We start from the raw sequence: 15,080 nt of genomic DNA, 5'->3' as shown, positions 1-15,080 counted from the left end.
TGATCTACCTTCATTTGGCTCTCTTGTCCAGTGAGGAATTCCCAGCACAGGACAGAGTTTCAAAAGAACAATAGAGACAGAGGTAAGAGGTGGTGAGAGAGGAATTCAGCCCTTCCCGATTCATCTGCTTTAGGTAATGGAACAGGAAAACTGATAGATTCATACTCAGTGATTTTTTTTTTTTTTTTTGATGCAGGGTCTCCCTATGTAGCCCAGGCTGGTCTGGAACTCACCATCTTCCTGCCTCAGTCTCCTCAGTGTTGGGATTACAGGTGTGTACCACCATACCTGATTCCAGTAACTTATTGTTAAAAGAACCAGGAGGTCTTGAAGAATATTAACTTCTTCCTCGAAAATATGTCCCTTTCCCCAGCTATGTGACAGGGAGCAGACAGCATGGACACCCAGGCAGTGAAAGTGTCATTTCAACACCCATACCTTCATCGCTGTTGTCATCTACCAGGATGATCTCCTTTAGCAGGTGTGTTGGCGTGTGGTTGACAGCACTGTGGACTGACCTCAGGATCACCGACAGGGCCTCGTTCACAAAGATAAAGATGATGGAGATCTGAGGCAGCTCCTTGCCGTACTTGAGCTCCTTACACCTGAGGCAGACCGGGAAAGCAGAGTTAGAGGAAGCCAGAGGCCACGGGCTGCACCAGGACCCAGGACTGCATCCGACTCCTCCCTCACGCAGGTCCTCCAGCATAAGAATCGCCACTTCCCTCCTGGCTGTCCTTGGCTAGGAACAGAGGATGAAACCTAGGGAGGACAGCATTAAGGGGGCCAGCTCTTCCTTCCCCAAATTTACCACCCCAAAGGAAGGGAAAGCCCCAGTGTGGGGCACACATCTACCTGGCTCTATCACCTCCACCCCCATTTCTCCTGGTGCTTCCTTGAAAGCACACCTGCCCAACCTCCCACTCCCAGCACCAGCATTGCCTCATCTAGAACCTTCTTAGCTGCCACCAAAGCAATTACCCACCCTCTAAAGATCCCACGTAAACATCCCTGGGAGATGGGGTATAAAATATCCTGGCTCCCTCCCCCCACTCTAAGTTCCCCCAGTGGGAAGAAGCCCCCTCACCCACAATAGCAACGTGCATAACACACCCCTTGGGGGGGCATCTCTTCCTCCCCTAGTGGGACTCTCTTTCAAATCAGCTACTTGTACTAGAGTCCCCTGAGCTCACCGAGCCACAGTTCCAGGACAGGGAATTAAACACAAGCACCAATGGTCAGAATAGAGGAATGGCTGCCTCACGCCCGCTCCACTGCAAAGCTTCCCAGAATCTCCCTGGTGCAGGGGACGGGGCTTCCTGCAGCCTCTACTGCCCATATCCTGCAACCCTCCCGTCCTCAACGCAGCAGCGATCGAGGAAGACTACTGCTCCCCCAGGTGGGAGGCAGAAGCTCAAAGCTTTGGCCCTCTCGGGGGGCTCCAAATTCCCAGGGAACCTGCTCTGAATTGCACAGTCCCAGAAACGCGCACCCTCTGACCAGCACACTCTGGGGAGTTTTATTGTTTGCTCAGTCTCAGCCACATGAAAGAACCAAACAGAAGCAAAACAGAATGGAGTCCAGAGATGGAACGCATTCTCCCAGCATGATGTGGGAGGGAGCCAAACGAAGGAGACAAGAGAAGGGCTGGAGCGAGAGGGACGCGGCTGAAGAGGGAGGGAGAGAGAAATACAGCTGTTTTTCATGCTGAACAGCTTGCGCTGTGTCAGGCCATATTAATCACATAGGCAATTTTCAAGAAGAAAATAAAGTTTTGTTACAATGCACATTGGTGTCTCCTGGAGGAGACAGGCCAGGGATCCATTGATCATGATGCCTCATTTTTACCAGGTCACTGTAAATCCTCTTCTGAAAGCTGGCCAGGGAGGGTGGAAGGACAGTGGTGGGCTCTCGGGCTGATGGTGGGAATTGGCTCATTACTTGGGTGGTGATCCAGGGGGATGGGGGCACACGGGGAGGTCCCTCGGGTCCCATCTTCCATCCGGAGCCTGAAAGTCAGGCAGCTGCTCTAGCTCAGCTCGTACATGTGAGCACGCAGCACAGACATGCCTACTTTGAGCACCTGTTTCTGGAGGTGCCTTCTTTGGGCCATTATTTTAATAGCCTCTGGTCCTTGCAACTGAGAAAGGAAAATGTACCACACCGTCTTGTAAGCCAAGCCTCCTGGCCTGGAACAGGTTCTTCCCCTGGTAAAGTAGGAAACACTCTCTGGGATCTGGGATAGGGGCCTCTGTGCTGCCCTTTCATGGGTCAAAGTGGCCAGGAATCAATCAGTAAGTCACAGGAGACTTCAGAAATGAGAAGTGCTAGGCCAGCTGGGCACCAGTGGCTCATGCCTGTAATCCTAGCTACTCAGGAGGCAGACATCAGGAGGACTGCAGTTCAAAGCCAGCTGGGACAAATAGTAAATGAGCCCCTATCTCCAAAAATCCTTTCACATAAAATGGCTGGTGGAGTGGCCCTGAGTTCAAAACCCAGCACCACAAAAAAACAAACTGCTAGGCTGTGCACAGGCCATGTTACCTGGGCATGACTCACATCGCCTCTCTACACCTGTTTCTCCATCTGTAAAACTGTGAAAAGCACTGTGTCTAGCTCCAGCCTTCCTGAGAGGATTAAGCAAGACAGAACCTTCCAGGGCCACATGAAAAGGAGAGGTACTATCTAATCTGCCTTCACTTTCCCTTCAAATTCTCTATTCTCTTTATATACCCTGGATGATGACGCACCCAGCTTCTAGAACTTTATATTAACTCGGACCCTCTCCACAGGGCCCCAGACTCTACCCTTGGCCCAGCCAAGGACAATTTGCCTCTCCATGCAAGCGGTCCCAGACAGTTTGAACACAGTAGTTAGAAATAGGAGATTTTGCATTATTTTGCATAGAATCTGCCCATTAGAGTTTGGTTTTTTTTTTTTAAACTCTCTTAATTTATTGCCTGACACATAGAAGATGCTCAGAGTAAGCTGGATGGATAGACAGATGGACAACTGAAGTTGAAACTCAGGAAGTAGGCTTGGGCAGTGATTGATCCCCACATGACTTCCCGGCAGAAAGCCAGCGGCCACCAGGGCAGAAGAGGAGCACGGGAAGGTTGCTGGCGTGTGGATGGTGGAAGGAGAGAGGCCTCACAGGCCACAGGTGCAGACAATGGAAGACAGTCCAGGTCCTGCCCCTGGGAGATGAGGCCGAAGCACTTTCCTTCCTGTGGCCTGCTGTCCCTCAGCCAGTGGGTCTGAACCACATATCGGAATGTGCCGCACCTGGCAGACAGGACTGATGTGCAAGGGTCCACTCACCTCCCATTCCTATAGATGGTGGTGGTGATGGTGATTATGGTGAGGACAACCATGCGCCAGAAACTTCTGGCAGCGTCCATGTATTGAACTCTTTTCTTTCCTCACAGGTGAGGGAAACCTGGGCCTGGAGAGGTGATATCACTTGCCCTCTGTCATGCAGCAAGTCTGAAAAGCAGCGAGAGCGCCTTTTGTTTTCCTTATTTTTGTGCCTTTCTGCAGGTGTCCTTATGACATATTCATTCATGTATACAATGTACCTTGGTTATATTCACCCCCATTGCCCTCTCTTGTCACTCTTCCCACTGACTCCCTTCTTCCCAAATAGTGGTTTAGATTTGGAAATGCACCTTTGTTCAAACTCCACCAAATTTCCCCAGCCAGGCAATCTCCAGTCCACGATCCGGGCATGGTTAGTGATGCCTATAATCCAGAAGCAGAGCTAGGAGGATCACAGTCAGAGACAGGCCGGGGCAGAAGCACAAGACCTTATCAAAACCAAACTAAAGCAAAAAGGATTGGGGGCGTGGCTCACGTGGCAGAGACTTTGCCTAGCAAGCATAGGCTCTGAGTTCAATCCCTACTACTCCCACCCCCCAAAATTCCACCTAGCCCCTTGGCCAAGCAGGAAGGCTCTAACCACAAAGCACTCCTGCTCTAGGGCCAGACCAGGGGGATTCCCAAAGTGGGGTGCATGCCAGCAGACACAACTCCATCCCCCACCTGGGTTAATATGGCTGGAGGGAAGGTGAAAGACCTCCCAGTGTCCTGGCTATGAATCTGGACAGGACACCAGCCTGGGTGGTGGCTCCCTGGAGTGTTAGCAGAACCCCAACAGAGAGAGGCCAATCCTAACCTTTGGCCATACCAGTGCTTAGCAAAGCTAGGCCCTGTAGTCTCCCTGCATCCTGACCTCGCTTGTTGCTCTACCATCTCATGGTAGAAGCAGAATCCAGGACCTTAAAATGACTGGGAAGGGGAGGCACACCTGTGCGTGCTCAGGTTTGTCAGAATCCTGTGGTTTTTATGAGTGTCACTGTGCAGCTCATCTGCAGGGCCTTCTGGATCCTCAACTCGACTCTGGCTGCCAGGTACAAAATAGTGGCCTTTGGTGTCTTTGAGTATCTAACTTGTAAACTGTGAACATGTCCTAATGTGTCATCATCCCTTCGCTTACAGAATTAGCATATCTCTCCTCAGTCTTTTTTTTTTTTTTTTTGTGGTACTGGGGTTTGAACTCAGGGCCTACACCTTGAGCCACTGCGCCAGCCCTTTTTTGTGGAGGGTTTTTTTTGAGAGAGGGTCTCGTGGAATTATTTGCCTGGGCTGGTTTTGAACCTCAATCCTCCTGATCTCAGCCTCCTGAGTAGCTAGGATTATAGGTGTGAGACATCAGCTCCCGGCTCTCCCCCAGTCTTGAAGGCTGCACTTTCCTGACTCAACCACATCCTCAACGGCTGGCATCAAAGCCACCAGGTGTACCCACAAGCCCACATCGAGAGAGGCAGAAGGCAAAGGATGCCATCCAGGAAAGCATTTGGTGCGGCCCCACCACGTAGAGGGCACCTAGTCACCGGGTAGAGGAATTAGGAAGGAAAGGTGAGTGCGAGAAGTAGACTGTCTGAACCCCTCGAGCTCTGGCGACACAAGTCAGCCACAGAAATGGCAGCTGAGCGACAGAAGTGACCAAGAAGGGAAATGGGGCTCCTCTTTGGAAACTCCGCTGAGCCTGGAAATGACCATGAAACTTGATGTCATGTGACAGACACAAAACATCTAATATCCTACATGCTTTCTATGAACAAAGTGGTACACTGCTGCCATCAATGTCACTTGTTCTCCAACAAGGAGAAAAGTGGCTCTCTATAGACATGGGGCTGGATTAGGAAGTCAGTCACAAGAAAATGCAGCTGCCTGTGGTGGTTAATTTGATGTGTCAAGTTGGCTAAGGCAGGGGACCCAGATTACCTGGTCATATGTTGTTTTAGAAGAGATTAACAGGTCAGTAGACATGGAGTACGTATAGTGTCTTCCATAATATGGATGGGCCCTATCCAATCAGTTGAAGGCTTCCAAGAATGAGTCCTCAAGAAAGAGAATTCTACCAACCAACAGGCCTCAGGCTGGAGCTGCAACACTGGCTCTTCTGTAGGTATTCAGCCTGCACAACTACTATGCAGATTGATTGATTGACTAATTACTTGATTGATTGGGTGGACTGGGATTTGAACTCAAGGCTTCATGGTTGCAAAGCAGGTGCTGTACCATTTCAGTCACATCTCCAGTCTATTTTGCTCCAGTTATTTTGGAGATGAGGGTCTTACAAACTGTTTGTCCAGGCTGGCCTCAAACTGTGATCCTCCCAATCCTGGCCTCCCAAGTAGCTGGGATTACAGGTGTGAGTCACTGGCACCTGGCTTCCCATGCAAATTTTTGATACCCAAGTCTCCATGATCATTAGTTAATTCCTTAAAATAGCTTCCTCTCCAATCAACATCAAATCTACAGTGAAATATCAACCCCAGACCCACTCAGATAGCCACTAACAAAAAATCCAAGTATGTGAAAACTGGACACTGTTAAGTTGACGCGGATGGAGAGGCCAAATTGGAGCCAAATAGTAATGCAAACAGGCTTAAAGCAAGCTTTATTGAGAGCGCGCTCTCGGGCGAGGTTCACCGTCCCCAAAGAGCAGGGCCGGAGAAGTCACGCCAGAGAAATGGCAGCCCAGATTTTATATCCTGGGTGAAGTCAAGAGCTTAAGGTATTATGGGGCATCGGGATAGGTTGAGGTTTGGTGGGGAGGAGCTCGGGGTAATATGGGTCAGGACCCATTGCCTGCCAGCAGGAGTTGCCATGGTAATCATGAAGGAAAGGAGGGCATGGAGTGGAAAGTGAGCAGAGAGTCCCTGATCACCATGGGGTGGCTGCCCACCGGCCAAACAGACACATGTACACTGCTGGTGAAAATGGAAAGGGTATAGCTACTGTGGAACAGCACGGAAGGTCTTTTAACAGCTAAAAATGGAATTGGAATTACCAGATGCTCAGCAATTTCACCTCTGGATGGACAGATGGATAGATAGATAGAAGACAGATAGATGACAGATAGAAGATAGACAGATAGATAGATAATAGATAGATAGATAGATGATAGATAGATAGACAGATGGATGATAGATGATAGATAAAGATAAAAAGACTGGGGTCTCCATTTCAATGACGACCCCTCTGCCCACGGCGTTACCGCCATCTTGTCTTCGCTCCGTCTCCCTCCCCGTTCTCCCTCACCTCTGCCTCATTCCTTGCTTCACAATCACCTGACTCTGTGTACCCACTCCATTAGGATGCTCCTGTAAAGTTTCTAGTGACATCTCCGTGGCCATAATCAGTGGCCACTTTCCACTTCTGCCATGTTAGTCACTGTCATCCCCTCCCCACAGAAACACTGGGTACACTGTCGTTTTCCCTCATGCACCTTTGCTTTGCCTCTATGCCATCTCCCCTGGCTGCTCATTCCAGGGCACAGTTTCCCTTGTCTGCTTATCCTCCAAATTCCAAAATTCCTCAAATACTTTCTTCTGCCCTTTGCTAGTCTCTCTCCATAAATGGGTCCTGGGGGTGGGCGTGGTGGTGCATGCCTGTAATCCCAGCACTTGGGAAGACAAGGCAGGAGGATGGCAAGTTCCAGGCCAGCCTGGGCTACATAATGAGATCCCGTCCCAAAACAACAACAAGCAGGTCCTGGGTGACCTCATCCAAATCTATAGCGCCAATGAGGACCCTCGGCTTTTCCCAAACCCGTCTCCAGCCTGGACCTTCACCCAGCTTCCCATGGCCACCTCTACTGGTCAGCACCCTAGCCATGATCTGAGCACCCCCCATCCACCATGCCTAAAACTGAACCCTGCCATCTTGGTGTCTTCCTGTCTTCACACGAGGCCACCATCCTCCCATTCAGGAGCTGAATTCAAGTCAACGATCCACTCAACACGTGCACTCAGTCACCAAATCTTGCAGGTTCTGCCACTTGTACAATCTCTTTATGACACTTGTCCTTCCCAACTTCCCTGTTCTACTGCTGCAGTTCCATTCCTTACCACAAAACTCCAGAATGGAGTCAAAAGTCACTGGTCTTGTCCCTTGCCTCCAGCCTGCCACACTGCAGTCCAAGCCCACCCCTACTCTCTGCTGCTATAATGACCTCCAAAAATGCAACTGTCACCCTTGACTTAAATGACCTTGTCTCCTCTGTTGTGATTTTTTTCTGCTTCTTCATAGCTTCCAAAATTACATTCAAGCGCCTTTACTTGGCTCCCAAGCTGAGCCCAACCCATTCCTCCAACTGTGTCCCTCTTTCCCTGGCCACCTTCCAGTCACTGTAAGCACTCACGGACCCTAGAACTGGCAATGCCACCCACACTCCTACATCCCTTTCCACATGCCCCACGCTCGTCTGCCCTTGAACCCCACGTCTTATCTCCACGTCTGGAGCCTGTACTTGTGGCTTTCTCTCCCTGTGCACGCTGCTCTCATAGCACTCTGCACACCGCTCTCTCCCACTTCCAGGAAACCAGGGTGCCTTCTCTATTTTCCCCAGAACCCCTGTGCAACACCCAGCAGAGAAACAGCAATGTGGTGAACATCTGGAAATCCACCTCTCTCCTCTGCTGTTCTTGTGATCAAATGCTTCATTATTTCTTAACACGATTGCACCATCAGTGATGTGCCTCGGTGCTTAAACAGTACCATCCCCAACACAACCGCACTTCTGTCTCTCTTGATTGACTGATCAGGACGCAGGCTCCCCAGGCTGCTTGGATCAAGCACAGCCCCCTGCCCGCCTCCCTCCTCCTCAAGCTCCCCCTAATCACAGGCAAGCGGCACCATTTTTAGCAACAGCAGAGCTTGCAAAAGGAGACATGGGGTGGATTAAGTGAGATGCACCAGGACTTCTTGGAGCCCCCGTTATTGCGGAAATGTGCACTGGGCTAAGGGGCTTGATTTCCTCTGTTGAGCTCTGCAGTTCTTCCAGGAAGAGCCATGCTCATCAGCTCAGAGAAACTTCTCAATAAACTGCCTACTCTAGTATTTATTTGGGCCACTGTGTCTATTGTCCCATGGCCTCTTGAGAGTGCACTGAGATTAAGAATTCTCCCCAGCATACATCCTTATCTTGGGGTGCATGGAGCCGCAGGACAGCTCCCAGAAATTGGAAACATGCAAGTGTTGGAGGCATGCACATTGGTCTTTTCTGGGGAGAAAAATCACACCTTTCATTGGCTTATAATGGGAGGGGTTGAACCAGAGCCATGTGGCCGGAGCACATCTGTGTCAGCAGGTACTCCACGCCATGGTCACAGACCAGCAACTGGCACAGGTCCTGCTGTCAGACACCTAGAACTGACAAAGCTCATGCTGTCCTTCCCAGACTGCTTCCTGCAAGCATTTATGTCGAAACATTCCCCAAGGTCTTTTTGATTCTTGGACACATCACATACTGGCTCCATGGCTACCTAGGAGTATTCTGCTCTGAGTCATAGAGAGTGGATTTTTCAAGGTCAGGGCAACAGTCTTTAACCAAACAATCCAAGGGGCTCAGCTATCCTTGCCCAGGCTCAAGGGAGAGTAGGAGGTTCTGACACAGACAAGGAAATGTCCCTCTGTGGTCAGAAAGATGGGTTTTTAAGCAAAAGAGGTGGATTGTCCCTTAATGTCACTTATGGCAAGTTCCCAGATTTGTATCACAATGTCTTCTCTAAAAAGGAAGGGAGGACTCACAGCAAATACCACACACGCATCACAACTCTCGTCTGAGCGTGTGCACACACACGGGAAAGTGGAAGAATCTTGATGAGCTCGTGATGAATCTGCCTGGGCACCATGCAGCTTATCTCACTGTACTTGACTGAAACAAAACTGAAAAGGAAAAGAGAAGGGAGGAGGGAGAGAGGGAGGAAAGAAAGGAGAGGGGAGGACAGGAGAGAGGGAGCAAAGGAAAGAGGGAGGGAGGGAGGAAGGAGGGGAGGGAAGGAAGAGAGGATTGAGGAAAGAAGGATGGAAAAGGGAGGACGGAATGAGGGAGGAAGGGAGGGAAAGGGAGGGGAATGGAGGAAAGGGATTGAACAGAAGGAAGGGAGGAAGGAAAGGAGGGAGGGAAGAAGGCAGGAGGAGAGGAGGCGGGGAGGAGGGAAGGAGAGAAGATGAGGGAAGGAAGGGAAAGGCAGAAAACCCCCAGAGGTTTATTAAGCAATGGCTCAGAACAGGATTTCTTAAAACAAGAAAGTATAAATTAATGCAGACAGTTTCAGGTCAGAGCAGAGAAGGCCCAGCTGCACTGAAGGCGGGACCACTACCTGCGTTCTTCACACTCAGTACTGCTCCTGTTACCTTTCCCAGGCAGGTGGAACGAGCAGGGACAGCCAATGCTGATGCTGCAGACTGGAGGGGAAGGCATCAGGAAATGATGCAAATTGAAAATAATACACAGCCTTATTTCAAGGTCCAGCAGATCCCAAGTTTGACCAACAGAATTCCTTGTGGAAACTGGAAGCCATAAAACCTCTGCTCTCAGCTAAAGCCTCCCTTCCAGCCCCTTCCAGAGCACCAAACTGGTTAAAGGTTTTTTTTTTAACCTTGTAGCTTCTGCCCAGCAGTGGGAAACATTTTACTAAACCAGCTACTTTTCCTTTTAATGTTCTGACCAAATTCGCCAATTCAGTCCATCCTTTTACTGACATCGGGCCTAAAAATACTTCTGGCAGCCACTCCCCCGCACCCTGTTCTGGAATAACTCTGTCCTAGTAGATGAGAGCTGGCCGTGAGACTTAAGTGACAGAGGCAAAGAGACCCATGGTTGCACAAAGTGCAATTTATTGGGGACCTGACTAGTTGGATCCCCACAATCTATGTCAGAAGGAGGGGCATTATTTATTGGTCAGGACCAAAGCGATATTATCCTGGCTGGGATGCGCCTGGGGTTCTCATGCTTTGCTGGAAAACCATACAGGAAAACCAGCTAGGGTTGGTCGATCGTGGTGGTCACGATTCAAGATGGCTGCAGTCATGTCAAGCTGAAGTGACAGCCACATCGGGGCCACTACTCTGCCCTTATGTTGCTTTTGTTATTATTATCTCCAGTTGTAAAGGACTCTAAACCAGAGCTCTTCAGGCTCATTGTGTCCTGCCTAACTTAGTTAGCCCTGAACAGCTGTCATTCTCTCTGAACTGCTCGAGTGATGTATTATACTACCTGGAAAAAGGAACTTATGGCCCAGTCCTTCACCCTTCCACACATCCGTGCCCTTTACCATTGACTCTGAAGTTCTTCCCACGAAACAGAAATAGTTTGCTGCCCCATGCCTGGATCTGGGCATGCCTTGACCGAACAAAGTGAAGTGCTACGAGCCAGCTCCAAGCATGAGCCCAAGGAGGGCTCCTGGGGCTCTGGTCATGACCACCAGAAGCACTGGGCTGCCCCCGGACCCTGAAGAGGATGGAAAGCAGTGGTGGAAAGGTGACCCCAGCAGTACTGGAGCTGCTAGGCTAAGGATTTTATAGTGCATGTATTACCTGATTTCTTTCCACCATAAGCCAGGAAGAGAAAAGTGAGGCTCAGAGTCACTTCTCCAAAATTAACTAGACTTGAACCCCAAATTTACCTTACTCCAAAGCCTCTTGCCTCTGAAAAGAAGGAATTATTTATCAAGGAGGATCAAGACATTTTCAGTGTCTTCTGTTTATTCCTTTAGCTTTCACTGTGGTCCACAGTTTTCTACACCAAACATGATTCCTTCTACCCTTTGAAAAATACCACACAGCTGGGCACTGTGGCTCACACCTGTAATCCCAGCTATCAGGAGGCAGAGGATCAGGAGGATCACAGTTCAAAGCCAGCCTGGGCAAACAGTTCATGAGACCCAATCTCAAAAAAACCCATCACAAAACAGTGCTGGTGAAGTGGCTCAAGGTAGAGGCCCTGAGTTCAAACCCCAGAACCACAAAAAGAAAGAAAAAAAAAAAAACCTATGCGTTACTTTTACACAGATTTCTATGGAATAATCTTAGTGTTTGACAAATGATTTCAACATTAAACCTGAAATAATACAGGAAATAATAACAAAACCACCAAAGGGAAAAAGGGTATTGAGGAAACCAATGTAAATGCAATATAAAGCTAATAGAATTTAATCAGTGTGGTCCTAGAGTAATCCATTTGACAAATGAAATAAAACCAAGAGATGAGAAAGAGACTCAATCTTAAACAGCATCCATCCTAAGGAGTTATCAGAGTCAACCAGTGGTGCTGGAATTTCTGTCTCCATTGGATAAAATAGTGACACTCTAGCCTCCAAGCACACTTCAGTCAATTTCAGAAAAACGAACCACTTAAATTGAGAATTCCAAACATAAGAAAAAAATAAAAGCATAATGAATAACTTGTAGATATTGAAGATTTACCAAGTTGAAAATAGTTTAATAATAGCTGAAAGTAACCAATGGCCAAAATAAGACACCAGCACACCGCAAAGCAAAAATCATCTACACCAATGGCTAAAGAGGAAAAGATCGTATACTACCCAACATCCAAAAAAAAAAATAGCAACACAGCCAGGCACAGTGGCTCATACCTGTAATCCCAGCTACCCAGGAGGCAGAGATCAGGAGGATGGTGGTTTGAAGCCAGCCCTGGCAAATAGCTGGCGAGACCCTATCTCAAAAAAACCCATCACAAAAAAGGGCTCAAGGGTGGAGTGGCTCAAGGTGTAGGCCCTGAGTTCAAGCCTCAGTACTGCAAACAAACAAACAAACAAAAAAAAGAAGACAGTTGAGAGAATAAAAGAGACACAACTAAAAAGCACATGAAAATGAGTAGACCCTCACTGGTAATAAAAGACTCTTGAAGTTAAACAATGTAATATCATCTGGTCTCTTTGTGGTGAGATTACAAACCATTTTTACTGCTTTTTACAGTTTTTCTGTGCTTATGTTTTATCATGAGAAAATAGAAGACAGAAAACGCACCAGCACATTCATGGATGACAAAACCGTATTGCTTGGCTAACAGCCTTAGATGTTCACAGACATGACATCAAGTGCCACGAGCAAGACACACCATGTCATTCCATGGTTGTCCTCGGAGGCCACAGTTAAAAACAGAGTTCTGAGTCAAAACCAAAGTCACGACTCATCCTCCACCTTTGCAAACACAGATATTGGGGAAGAATGTCATGGTCTGCCCCTTATCACCCAGCTCTGGACAACAGAGCCCACCAACATGGGCCTCCAAGTTTCCTCTATACCCAGAAGCTATTTCCTGACAGGCTTGTACAATAGACGTAAATCAACCATCCCACTCCTTCACTTTTCTGGATTAGAAACATGGAGCTCTAGGGCTGCCTAGCCTGTCTAGCAACTGTGAGGCCCTCAGTTCAAATCCCGATGCTGCCAAAAAAAAGGGAAGAAAACATGGAGTTCTAAAAGGACTTGAGAAACTTAAACTGGAAATGACCCTAACCTTATTTCAAAACTGGATTAGCTCCAGCCATATGGCAAAATGCACACAGGATATGTGCATTTTAGAAAGAAGCTGAAATGTCCACCTGAGCCACTGGCACCTAGTGCCATGCATTAATAGCCACTTATAAAGCAAATGTGAGCATTTCCTAACTGCAGGATGCACTTTGGCTATGGGATAGAAAGCAGGAAAAGAAAACTCCACACCTCTTTAATCCCATTTCCCTTTTCCTCTCAAAGCCTTCCAGAATCCTCCCTGTCGTGGCTCCATCCCTCTGTTAACAGCACAGGTGCAGTCTGTGCTCAGAAGATTTCCAAACTCTTTGTCCCACGGGGAAGAATCCATGGCAGGACATGTGGGTGTAAATGGAGTTTATTAAAAGTTAGGGAAGGGAAACACAAAATGGGGCATGGTGAGCCCCCAGTAGAATCCGGAGGCAGAGAGAGCCTGCGTCTCTTCTCCAGGTGCTTTTAAAACCTACACTAACCCATGGGAAGGAAGGAACCAGGTGATTCCCATCCATAATCAATGAGTGGGGAGGGGCGTGGGTGGTTCCCAGCCCAGGTGAGGGCGGTTCCTGAGCCACAGCGTGGTCAATCTGAAATATATTGTTATTCTATGAGTCCCAAACTTTCTCTAATGTTAGCCTGCCTCACCTCAGACAGGTCTTCATTCTCTTCACTTTCCCTCACACCCCCGTTCTAAAATGCCACAGATCAGACCTCACACAAACTTGGAGTCCACTTTCACGTGGACTCAAAGTGGACTCACTCCTCCCATCCCCTGATACAGGAATCAGGAACCCAGGTGGCAATAGTGAATACTGCCATACAGCCTTTGGCCCTAACTCACGCTTCTTCTCACTAGCCTGTAGGTTCTGTGAAATAAGGGACCGTATCTCTTTGGCTGATGTATAAGTTGGATTCACTCCAGATGCTTGATTAACATTTGTTAAATAGATAAACAGAGGAAGAGGATGTGCCACAGTGTGGATCTTAAATGTCACCCGAAGCCCATGAGGGAAAGGCTTGGTCCACAGTGTGGTAGAAGCTTTAAGAGTGAGGCCTAACCGGGCGCCATGATTCACACCTGTAATCCCAGTTACTCAGGAGGCAGAGATCAGGAGGATCAAGGTTTGAAGCCCGTCTGGGCAAACAGTTCACAAGTTCTTATCTAGAAAAAAAAAACATTAAAAAAAAAAGGGCTGGAGGAGTGGCTGAAGGTATAGACTCTGAATTCAAAACCCAGTACCACAAAAAAAAAAAAGAGTAGGGCCTTTGGGGAGTCCTGGGGTCACTGGGGATGTGACCTCAAGGAAACTGTGGAAGCCTGGTCTCTTTCTTGGTCTTTTGCTCCCTGCCATGATGATTTGTGTGCCGCCTTGCTACAGTCCTAAGGCAATGGTAGCCAATCCATCAGACTAAAATCTCCACGACTGTGAGCCACATAAACCTTTGCTCTGGATAAGTTTACCAGCTCTAGTATTTATTATAGTCACGGAAAGCTGACTAACACGGTATTCTGGTAGCCTGGGGCATGAGTGGGTTGTGTGGACCAGATATTCCAGTATTCCAAGGATTTAAATGAAGAACCTGTAGTTGTAAGGGAGACTGAGCCCCCTCCAGGGTATTTGTCACACCTGGTTGAAGATGCCACATCAGATCACTGGAAAAGAAACTCATCATCCTGGGGACGGTGACTTTATTTAATTCCCACGATTTTTCATCCTAGAGCGCTGAGCGGTACAGACATGCTTCAGTGCTTATCACGGATGGAGGTCGATACCTGTCCCTTGATTGTGACACAGATCATGTATCCTTCTAAAAAACCTGTTTCTTCATCTTTAACACAGCAGGGGACAAGTGTATCTAGAGCTCCCAGAAACATCAGCTTAACTGTGACATTTGCAAAACTGAGCATCAATTATGGGCCCACAGTGTTGAAGACACAGAAATTTTTAAAGATCTCACTGCTGTCCTGAAAAATCTCACAGCTCCAGAAGGGAAAATGACACGAAAATCATAATTATGACAAGGAATGACAAATGTCACAAGGCAGGTTCGTTCAGGGTGTTCTGGGAGTTTCTTTCTGCTTCCAGAGATCGATGGGGTTCCCGGCACAGGAGATGAAGTTTGATCTGCAGGGTGAAGCACCAAGAGGGCTTGGAAAAGGGACAACTGGGAAGAAGAGGTCACTCTCCACGCAAAACGAATGGCATATACACAAACAGAAAGAAAAAGCATGG

General features: G+C 48.2%; 1 protein-coding gene across 5 annotated transcripts in view; it reads right to left on the bottom strand.

Annotated features, from left to right (window-relative positions):
• The window catches only part of Galnt17 (polypeptide N-acetylgalactosaminyltransferase 17), a 433,611-nt gene that overhangs the window by 242,090 nt on the left and 176,441 nt on the right, over positions 1-15,080 (bottom strand). For 4 of the 5 annotated variants that reach the window (XM_074075764.1, XM_074075766.1, XM_074075765.1 and 1 more), the window contains one exon: positions 439-605. In XM_074075764.1, coding sequence (XP_073931865.1) covers positions 439-605 — 167 coding nt within the window. Of the gene's footprint in view, positions 1-438; positions 606-3,321; positions 3,487-15,080 lie in introns of all 5 variants that reach the window. The other variant, XM_074075767.1, reaches the window with a different exon arrangement.

The sequence above is a fragment of the Castor canadensis genome, chromosome 6, assembly GCF_047511655.1.
Source record: "Castor canadensis chromosome 6, mCasCan1.hap1v2, whole genome shotgun sequence".
Taxonomy (NCBI): domain Eukaryota; kingdom Metazoa; phylum Chordata; class Mammalia; order Rodentia; family Castoridae; genus Castor; species Castor canadensis.
The sequence above is the reverse complement of the archived record's forward strand: the minus strand, read 5'-3'. Positions and strand labels throughout refer to the sequence as shown.